The 10,016-nt window shown below is 62.1% G+C and overlaps 1 protein-coding gene across 10 annotated transcripts in view; it reads right to left on the minus strand.

Annotated features, from left to right (window-relative positions):
- SRCIN1 (SRC kinase signaling inhibitor 1) overlaps positions 1-10,016 on the minus strand; it is a 67,671-nt gene that overhangs the window by 680 nt on the left and 56,975 nt on the right. For 5 of the 10 annotated variants that reach the window (XM_042020780.1, XM_042020779.1, XM_042020777.1 and 2 more), the window contains 4 exons: positions 9,306-9,431; positions 6,431-7,543; positions 4,608-4,745; positions 1-1,903 (listed from right to left, as the gene is read on the minus strand). The exon at positions 1-1,903 is cut by the window's left edge and continues 680 nt beyond it. In XM_042020780.1, coding sequence (XP_041876714.1) covers positions 1,595-1,903; positions 4,608-4,745; positions 6,431-7,543; positions 9,306-9,431 — 1,686 coding nt within the window. In that variant the 3' untranslated portion in view covers positions 1-1,594. Of the gene's footprint in view, positions 1,904-2,034; positions 2,494-2,610; positions 2,788-4,607; positions 4,746-6,430; positions 7,544-9,305; positions 9,432-10,016 lie in introns of those variants that run through there. The other 5 variants (XM_042020781.1, XM_042020782.1, XM_042020785.1 and 2 more) reach the window with 5 other exon arrangements.

Raw genomic sequence — 10,016 nt, forward strand, 5'->3', positions numbered from 1 at the left:
GGGGGTGTCACCAAGGGGGTGGCACTTGTCACCTCCACACCCTCCAGCAGTGGGGGGTGGGGGGCTGTCAGCGCGTCCCCCCGAGGGTGACACGAGGTGACCCGAGGGTGACCCGAGGGTGACCCGAGGTGACGCAGCCCCGTGCAGGGGAGGGGACAGCGCCAGGTGCCACCCCCGGGCCGGCCCCAGAAGCTGCGGCTTTGCTACAGTGAATTCACTTTGGTACCGAGAAAAGGAACAATAATTCCAAAGAAATTCCTTTAAAACGCATCAAGTGACTGCAATTGCTGCTGGCACTGGGCGACGCGTGTCCCCAGGGCCACCGGGACCTGGGGACAGGGCTGGGGACAAGGAAAGAGGGCGGGAACTCAGCGAAGAAGCCGCTCTGGAAACCACGAGGAGCTCTAAACCTAAGCAGGGATTTCAAATCCACCCCCTAAATAATACCGGACGTGATTTTACTTCTCTTCTTTGTTTTTTTTTTTCCTTTTTTTTTTGGCGTGTTTTTTTTCTTTTTCTTTTTTTTCCCCCCTCTTTAAATATTTATATATAGATTTATATTACGTATATTATATATATATAATATGTAAATATATTTTTTAAAACAATATAAAATGTTAAGACACTTCACTTAAATGTAAAGAGTTGCTTTTTTTGCAATCCAAAGAAATTGCATCGTGATTTTTTTTTTCTTTTTTTTTTTCATTTTTTCGGTCTTTTTTTTGTTTTGGTTTGGTTTGGTGTTTTTTTTTTTTCTGTTGTTCTTTTTCGCGTGTGTTTTCCTCTTTGTTATTCAAAAAAAAAGGCTCTCGTTTCTTCTGTACAAAAATGATCGAGATACAAAAAAAAAGAAAAAAAATAACGAAAGAAAAAAAACCGGAGGAAGGGGGAAAAGGAAGAGAAAAGGAATTGAAATCGAAATTAAAAAAAAAAAACAAACAAAAGAATCAACCCACGGACGAAATAGAGAACGAAAGGAGTGATTGGATCTTGTGTTGCACACGCAGAGCACACGCACACACACACACACACACACCTGGGCACAGCTGGGCACAGCTGGACAGAGCTGGAGCACACCTGGGCGCACCTGAGTACACCTGGGCACAGCTGGGCACACCTGGAGTGCACCTGGGCACAGCTGGGTACACCTAGAGCACAGCTGGGCACAGCTGGGTACACCTGGATGCACCTCGGTGTACCTGGAGCACAGCTGGGTACACCTGGGGCACACCTGGGCACATCTGGGCACACCTCGGTACACCCAGAGTACACCTGAGCACAGCTGGGGTACATCTGGGCACACCCGGAGCACACCCGGAGCACATCTGGGCACACCTGGGCACACCCAGCACACACCTGTGCCACACCTGGCTGGGCCGCGCTGCTGCGAGGTGGCCACGGGCCACCCTCCCGCGACCCCCGGGGACCCCCCCAGGCTCGGCGGGGCCGGGGCTGCTGCCCTGGGGCTCGGGGCTCCCGTCCCGCCCGCTCGCCCCCAAAGGGAGGGGGCAGAGCCGCGGCCGGGTGACCCCCCCGGCATCACCGCACCGCCGGGTCTGCCCCCGCCCCAAGTGCTCGGATCCCCCTCCCCAATTCACACCCGCGCCCTGCGGCCCCTCCGGCACTCCCGGGGTCCCGCTTGCCCCCCTCGAGGTGAGCCGGGCGTGGTGGCCGCGGTGGCAGCGATCCGGGATGGCCCCGAGCCCTCGGCGCCGCCGGCCACCCACCGGCGAGCCCTGGCCGGAGCTGTCCTCTCCTCCTGCGGGGACAACGCGGGGACTCCCGGGCCCCTCGGGGGCCGCTCCGGGGGTGTCTTCGGCGGCCGCTGCTTCCCGAATTTCCGCGCGGCGGGAGCTGGAAGCTGCTCCTGGCTGGACGCTGGTGGGGGGAAGCTCTGAGAGCTCTTAAATAAAGAGAGAAAAAAAACCAAAAAAAAACCAAAAACAAAAAAAAAAACCAAACAAAAAAAAAACAAAACAGAAAAAAAAAAAAGGGGGGGGGGGGAAAGGGGGGAAAAAGGGGGGGGAAAAAAACAAACCAACAGCGATCCAAAGGGGAGGGGAAAAAAGGGAGAAAGAAGGAAAAAGAGAGAGAGAGAGAAACAGAAAGTGGCTGGTTGGCCATGGCGGAGCGGGAGGGGACACAGAGGTCGGGCCGAGGCGCGGCGCAGGCGAGACACAAAAGTTCGTGGCGGAGCGGAGGCGACAGAAACATGGATCAAACAGAAAGAGGAGGGGACAGGTTGGCGGTTTCCCTCCAGGCGCCTCAAGAAGAAGCCAAGTCCCAGGGAGGAGGAAGAGGAGCCCGAGGAAGAGAGGAGGAGCCCCCGGGAGCAGGAGAGCGGCCGGGCGGAGCTGGCAGGGGCGCTCAGAATGAGATGGAGGAGTTCCTGGCCCCAAAGGAAGTCAATACGGGGATGGATGTTCTGCCAGCTGCGGGTTTTTCTGAGACCGTGGGGGAGGTCTCACTGGCCTCTTTAGATGGTCTAGTGGCCTGGAAAGAAAAGCAAGATTCAAGGAGGACGAGGAGGAGGAGAAAGGGCTGGAAAGTCCAAAAAAAAAAAAAAAAAAAAATTTCAAAAAAAAAGCCTTAAAAAAAATGACAAAAGAAAGGAAAAAAAGAAGGAAAAAAGCCCCAAACAAACAAACAAAAAAGGACAGAAAAAGCCCAAAACAACCGAGAACCAAAGGGAGTTTCGTTCAGAAGCAGCAGTGAGTCAGGCCTGAGGTCAAGCAGCTGGAAAAGGGCCAGCACGAGCAGCACGACAAGAGCGGGTCCCAGGCGTCACTGCACGGGCAGGGGACGTCCCCGAGAGGAAGGGACAGACGGACGGACGGACACACGGCCACGCGGACACACAGGCACACACAGGGGGGGGTGGGGGGCCACAGGGGACAGGGGGGAGGCACAGGGGGGACAAGAAGGGCGGCGTTAGAGCGGGCACAGCCCCCGGCGGAGGGTGACGGTGCCCACCCTGTCCCTGTCCCCCCGTGGTGGCACCAGCGGCACTGGTACGGCCCGACCCGGCTGGTCCGGGCCACCAGCAGGGAATGACGCTCCAAAACCCCCCAGGGAGCGAGGAGAGGGATCCTCCAGCCCCGCCTCGCCCCCAAGGGAGGGGTTGGGCTGCTGAGGGAGGGGGGACACGGTCAAATCTTGCACAGGGAGGGCAGAGGGGACAAAAGTGACATGGAAAAGTCCAGCTGTGGCCACCCCAGCGAGGGCACCAGGGCGTGCCAGCGGGCTGATGGTGCCACGGGGGACCGAGGTGTCACCGAGGAGGACGGCGGTGACACCGAGGAGCCGCGGCTGTGCTGCCGCGTGGCCTCCAGGGGAGGGGATTTGGGGGCCTCATGGAGTCAGGAGATGCTTCCCAGCCCCTCAGGCCGGTGTTTGTCCGGTGTGTGCGGTCCGTGGGGATGCCAGAGGGAACTCCCTGCCTCTCCCTGACTCCAAGGGGTGGGAAAACCCCGCATGCTGGAGGGGACAGTCAGGGAGAGGCTGGCCACAGGGATGGACCCTCCCTGGGGAGGTTTTTCCACAGTGCCAGACCCTGGGGACGGAGCAGCCGAGGGGGGGCTTGACCCTTCTTGTCAGGAGGTGCCCATTTTGCTCATTCCACATTTGCCCAAATCGCAAGAAATCCCCCCCAAAACCCTGCCTGGAATAGCTGGGAAAAACCTTCGGCTTGTCCGACAGGGCTGACGGATCCACGAGAATGAGCAGAATTGGGTTTATTGGGTGGTTTGGTCATGGAAAGGAGATTGAGACACAGAGCGGGGGCGGGAAAGGTGAACCCGCTCGAGGTGCTGCTGTCCAGTGAGGGGGAAAGGGGTGCTGGGAGAGGGGAGAAGGGGTCAGGAGGGAGGGAGGGCACCCAAGTGGCCGTGATCCCCTGGGCTGGGGCCTGAGCCAGCTGGGAATGCACGGCCAGCACTGGGGTGACAGCAGGGACAGAGGCGGGGGAGCCCCGCCGCCCGCAGCAGGAGCTGCCCCCGGCATGGACGGGGGTCAGTGCTGGGGGCTGGGTGAGGGGGATGCTCCATCCCACCCCAAAACGCTTCTCTTCCAGCTGCTGTGGCCCGCTCACCCTGTCCCCACAGTGCCCGGTGTCCCAGTGCCACCACCCCGCCTGTGACACCCACAAGCTGATTCTGTGGATGCATGGGGGGACTCCCCAAAACCTCCCGAGCCGCAGGGGGAGGAATTCCCATCCCCAGAGCTCATCACCACGGCCAAGGAGGTGTCACGGTCCCCCGGGGTGAGGGGACAACGCCGGGGCTCAGCCACCCCGTCAGGGCAGTGGTGACCCCCAGCGCTGGGGGACAAACGGCTGCGGCTTCACCCTCACACCACAGCGGGGACGAGTTGGTGACTCCCAGCACGAAGTCGCGTCCCTGTCCCCAGCAGCCACGGGGTGTGACAAGAGCCCCACCTGCAGCAGCCGCGTGCCCGCGTCCCCAGCCCCGCGGGGCTCAGCCAAAGTGAAGAAGGCACCGAGAGAGAAGCCAAAAATCATCACCCTGGGGGTGTCCCCGACTCAGGTCGGGCCCGAGGGCGATGCCAGGGCCGCGGGCAGCCCTGGCACGGTTCTAGGGGTGGAGTACCTGCTGCTGGCCCTGGATCCGCATGTACTCCATGCGCTGCTTGATGTGCTTGCCCTTGTCGGGGCTGCCCTGCTGGCCCTGCTTCAGCCGCGACGCCGGATTCACCACCTTCATGGCCGGGATGGAGACGCCACCGCTCTGCTGGGACAGAAAATTTTGGGGAAAAAGGGTTAAAATTGGCTGGGTGGATAGCCCACGGGCACCGCTGGATGCCTGGAGCCGCGCCACCCCTGCCAGCACAGCCCGTGGTGACAACGCCAGGCGAGGACGAGGTCACCCGCTCGCCGTGCTGGTGGTGGCCGAGCTCCAAACGCGGCCGGGACTTACCGGGAGCCACCCGAGAGGGAGTTTAGGGCAGACACGGCAAACACCGGGACACCGAGGGCAGGACAGGACACCCCGCAGGGCCAAGAGAGAGGGAAAGAGGCGGCGGCAGGCAGAAGCAGATTCCAGGTGGGAACGGCGGCAGTGGGGATACAGAGGAGTTTATTTATGGGAGTACAGAGGAGTTTATTTATAGGAATACAGAGGAGTTTATTTATGGCTGCGCACAGGTGAGGATACAGAGGCTCGCCAGAGCGGCAGCGAGGGCAGTGCCACACACCCCGCGTGTCCCCTCCCCTGCCAGGGACACCCCAGGTCCCCTCCTGGTGGCCTCCTGTGCCAGTGGGGACAGCCCAGGCTGGGAAATCCGTGGCACAGGTGAACCGCTGGGATCCTCAGTGGTTCCCGTGGATGGGACATGGGAGGTTCCTGCACCCTACAGCACAAGGAAATCATAAAATCATGGGATATCCCCAGCTGGAAGGGACTCGCGAGGATCATCAGAGTCCAAATCCCAACCCTGGGACAACCTCACGTGTGCCTGTGCCGCGCCATCCCCCACATTCCCGGCACTGGGAATCTTCCTGACCAGCGCAGAATCCTTGGAAGGTGACACCAGCCCTGCCCTGGCCCTCTCTGCTTTAGGACTGACCCCTCACAGCCTCTCCTGCCTAACCCTGAGCTTGGCTTTGCCCCAGTCCCGGCCATAAATCCATCCCGCAGCTCCACTTCCCATTTCCCGGGAAAAAAAAGACCAACCCAGCAGGAAAAATTGCAGCTACACCCCCGTTCACCCAGCGAGAGCCCCCCCCCCGAGGGGAGAGAGAGCGGCTCCAAAGGGAACAGGAGATTTATTCCCCAGCGCTGGCTGTTAATGAAGGAGCAGGTTGACGTCGCAGCCGAGCTCAGGGCGTTTTTCCCCCTCCCTGTTTTTCCCAGATATTCAGCTGAATTCCAGCAGGAAGCAATTTGGGATGGCTTCAGGGAGCCCGCGCTGGGGCTTAATCAGGAGAAACATCTGCCAGGCTCCAGCTGCTGCTCGCTGGGAGAGGGTTTTTATGCGAAACGGTGAAACCAAGGGCGGTGCTTCGGCATCCCGGAGCACCCAACCCTGGCCGATCCCGTGGGATGCTCTTGGATCCCATAGGATGCCCTTGGATCCCGTGGGATGCTCTTGGATCCCGTGGGATGCCCATCATGGACCTGGTGCTCCAAAAACCTGCCAGGGTGGAAGAGTCCACCTCATCCAGGGTCTAATTCTGGCTCTAATTCTGGGATCAGCCAGCACCGCCCGGCACCGTCTCCCTTCCCGCTGCCAGCTCCTGCCTCACTCCTTCCTGCCCTTCCCAAACCCCTCCAAGTGTCAGGGAGAAGAGGAAGATTCGTTCTCCACCTCGGCTCTGCCTGGAGGTGGAGTCACAGAGAGGGAGCACGCAGAGGAAGAGACATCAGAGTGAGTCCAGGGCAGAGCAGGGCACGGGGGAGAAGAGAAAATGAACCTGGGGCGTGCCGGGGGGCAGCTGCGGCTTCGGGAGCAGCGCTGGCTTCGTCCTGCTCGGGGACGGACTTTTGGGAGCGCCATCCTTGGCCTGGCTGAGGTCCAGCGCGGTGTCACCGTCACAGCCTCCGTGCCCGAGATGCCCCAGGCTTTTCCCGGCCTCCTCGGATGCCAGCGCGTCCTTGGGGAACACGAATTCCACGGCGGGGTGGCTGCTGATCTCGCTGATGGTCATTTCCAGCTCGCGGATTGTTTCCTCCAGGCTGTCCAGTCTTTGGTAGGTGTCCTCATAAATCTCCTTTTTGCCCGGGGCCGTGGGGCGCCCGGGGGACAAGTGGCCTCTGCAGAGCCTCTCTGTTGCCTTTCCCCCCGTTCCGGGGTCCCCCGCAGTAGCCGGAGCCCCTCCATCCCATCCCGGAGGTGCCGCGGAGTGGCTGGAGCGGGCAGGAATCTGCTCCGGGGGCTGCTCCGCCCGGGAATGTGCCGCTCCCCGCAGGGCTGGATCCCTGCCTGCGGGAATCCCGGGATGTGGCACCGGGCAGGCCGCGGCTGGCGAGCTCTCCTCTCTCCACGCGGCTTTGGGAGCCCCGGCAGAGTGTCCAGGAGGAAGCCTGGCTCTTTCCGCATCGCCGGGAATTTGGGGAATGATCCCGGCACCGACGGAGGGGAGCGCGGTCTCCGCAGCTCCGGCACCTCCCGCCTGGCTCCGAGGAGGCTGCGCAGCCCCAGGACCTTGGGGACAAGTCTTGCCGCTGCCTCCTGGCCTGCTGGCAGCGTCCAGAGCCGCGTCCCTTCCTTGTTCCCCCGTTTTATCCCTCGGGAAAGGCGGGGCCTTGCTGGCTGCCGAAGGGAGCCCCCGGGATGCGCTGCCGGGGGGCTGCGGGGCTGGACGGGGTCCCTGCGCCAGCGGGGATTTTGGGGAGCTGCCAGGAGCCGCCACACGGCCTCTCCTTGTCCCCTCGGGTGGCAGCTGCCCTCCTGCTCCGGTGCTGCCCGGTGCCACCCACAGCTCCGGCTCGGCTTCGGGGGACGGCGGCTCCGACACCCACTCGGTGAGCACGATCTGGGGCAGGGAGAAGGCGCGGCTCGCCGGGGCTGCCAGCGCCAGCGGCTCCTGGGTAGAGAATTCAGACAGATTAGGGGCCAGGCGGCAGCGGGGTTTGCCTGGGGGGGCACCACGGGGCGCCACAAATTATTGGGGTCCCCCCACGCCGGCGCCTCCGGGCACGGCGGAGTTCCAGGCGGGAGTTTGGGCAGGGAGGGAGGTTCCGATCCCTCCTGCCCATCCCACACACCCCGCTGGGAGGGACAGAGTGGACAAGGACTGGAAAGGGGTGCTCAGCTCCCTCCTGGAGCCCTGACATCCCACAGGGAGGCACAGGGTGGATGGGGCTGGAAAGGGATGCTCAGCTCCCTCCTGTCCAGCCCTACACCCCACAGGGATCCACAGCATGGACAGGGAATGCAGAGAGGCTCAGCTCCCTCCTGTCCAGCCCTACATCCCACAGGGATCCACAGCATGACAGGGGCTGGAAAAGAATTATCAGCTCCTTCCTCCAGCCCTGAAATCCCCTTGGGATCTTGAGCATGGACAGGGAATGGAGAGAGGCTCAGCTCCCTCCTGTCCAGCCCTACATCCCACAGCATGGACAGGGACTGGAAGGGGAAGCTCAGCTCCCTCCTCCAGCCCTGGCATCTCATTGGAGCAAAAAAGAACAGAGCAAAAATGAAGCTGGTGTTTCTGCACCTCCCGAATGCCTTTGGAAATCCCGCTGCCACCATCCAGCCGGGATTTCTCCATGCTGGTACAAACTGGGGGCACTGGTGTGAGAGCAGAGCTCCAGCGGGGGCTGAGCCATCCCAGCCGAGCTGCTCAGGGGCACCCGAGCTTTCATACCCTGAGGGGCAAGAAATTACCCCAAAAATGCTGCTCTTCCTGCCCCACTTCCCTGTTCCCGTCCCAAGGGACATCCATGGAATGCCTGAGGGAGCCGAGCCGAGGGCAGAGGAGCTGCAGAGATGCCCTGGCAGGATTGGTGCCCCTGCAGCTGCCCCGGAGCCTGGGGCAGAGCGGGAGGGAAACGCCAGCTCTGGGAAGGCCACGGAGCTCTGGGTGTGCAGCTGGAGCCATCCCAGCTCTGGAGCAGAGGGGCAGAGGGATGATCCAGCCCTGGTGTCCCAGGAGAGGGGAGGAACCCCGTGGGACCCCTGCAAGGGGCCAGACCCTCCCTCTGGGGACGAGCCAGAGCTCCCCTCGCTTCTGGCACGGCAGCAGCCCCTGTCCTGCTCTTTGCCCCCACCTGGGCATTCCCTGCTCCATCCCAGCCGCTCTCCAGGCATTTTCCTCCTGCTCTCTCCACCCTGGCAATCCCTTATTTAATCCCAATCCCTCTCCAGGCATTTTCCTCCTTCTCTTCCTACTTTGGGCATTCCCTGCTCCTTCCCAGCCGCTCTCCAGGCATTTTCCTCCTGCTCTCCCCACCCCAGAGCCCAGCATGGAGGTCAGGAGGGCCAGGAGAAACCCGGAGCCGAGCCCAGGCAGATCCAAACAAGCGGACTCTGCTCCAACCCTTCCCTTTCCATGCACTCAGAGGGGGCTCTCCCATGCACCGCCCACCCCTCGGGCACCCAGCGTGGCGTGAGAGCGGCGGGCGCTGCCCGTGCCGTGCCCGGCGCGGTGCTGGGGTGGCCCGGGAGCCTCCCGGGAGCCGCGGCCGTGGGTTAGTGCTGGGTCCGGTGCCGCGTCAGTGCCGTGAGCGAGGCAGTGGGGAGAGAAGCCGTTAATTAGTTGGTTAAATCAGAGAAAAGCGGCAGAAGTGAGCTCAGAAGAGGCAGAGGAGGAAGGCGGTGAGAGCGCAGCCCCGGGGAGCTGTTACCTTCCATCCTTCGGCTGCCACCGCGGCTCCGTTGGGCCACGGGTCGGAGTGGCCCGGGGACACGGCCTCGAGGGGGTCACAACGGAGCGTGGGGAGGAAAGGGGAGGCGGAGCTGCGCTGAAACACCTGGGGAGTCAAACACGGCGTTGGAGGGGGAAGGGCTGGGGCGAGCAGGGCACAGCCCGAGCCTGTCCGGGGCTCGCAGCAGGGGAAACCTTGGCGGTTGTCAGGGGCAGAGGTAGCATTGTCCCCTGTGCTGCTGGCAGTGCCACTGGTCCCCTGGCCAGCAGAGCCACTGGCCTTTAGCTGGCAGTGTCACTGGTCACCTGGTCAGCAGTGTCACCGGTCCCCTGGCCAGCAGAGCCACTGGCCCTCAGCTGGCAGTGTCACTGGTCACCTGGTCAGCAGAGCCACCGGCCCACAGCTGGCAGTGTCACTGGTCCCCTGGCCAGCAGAGCCACCGGTCCCCTGGCTGACAGAGTCACTGGTCCCCTGGCCAGCAGTGTCACTGGTCCCTTGGCCGGCAGAACCACCAGTCCCCTGGCCGGCAGTGTCACCAGTCCCCTGGCCAGCAGAGTCACTGGTCCCCTGGCCAGCAGTGTCACTGGTCCCCTGGCCGATAGAGTCACTGGTCCCCTGGCCAGCAGAGTCACTGGCCCTCAGTTGGCAGTGTCACCAGTCCCCTGGCCGGCAGTGTCACCAGTCCCCTGG

This window comes from Corvus kubaryi, unplaced genomic scaffold, assembly GCF_017639235.1.
Source record: "Corvus kubaryi isolate FWS band 111438036 unplaced genomic scaffold, C.kubaryi_AGA036_p1.0 37046, whole genome shotgun sequence".
NCBI lineage: Eukaryota > Metazoa > Chordata > Aves > Passeriformes > Corvidae > Corvus > Corvus kubaryi.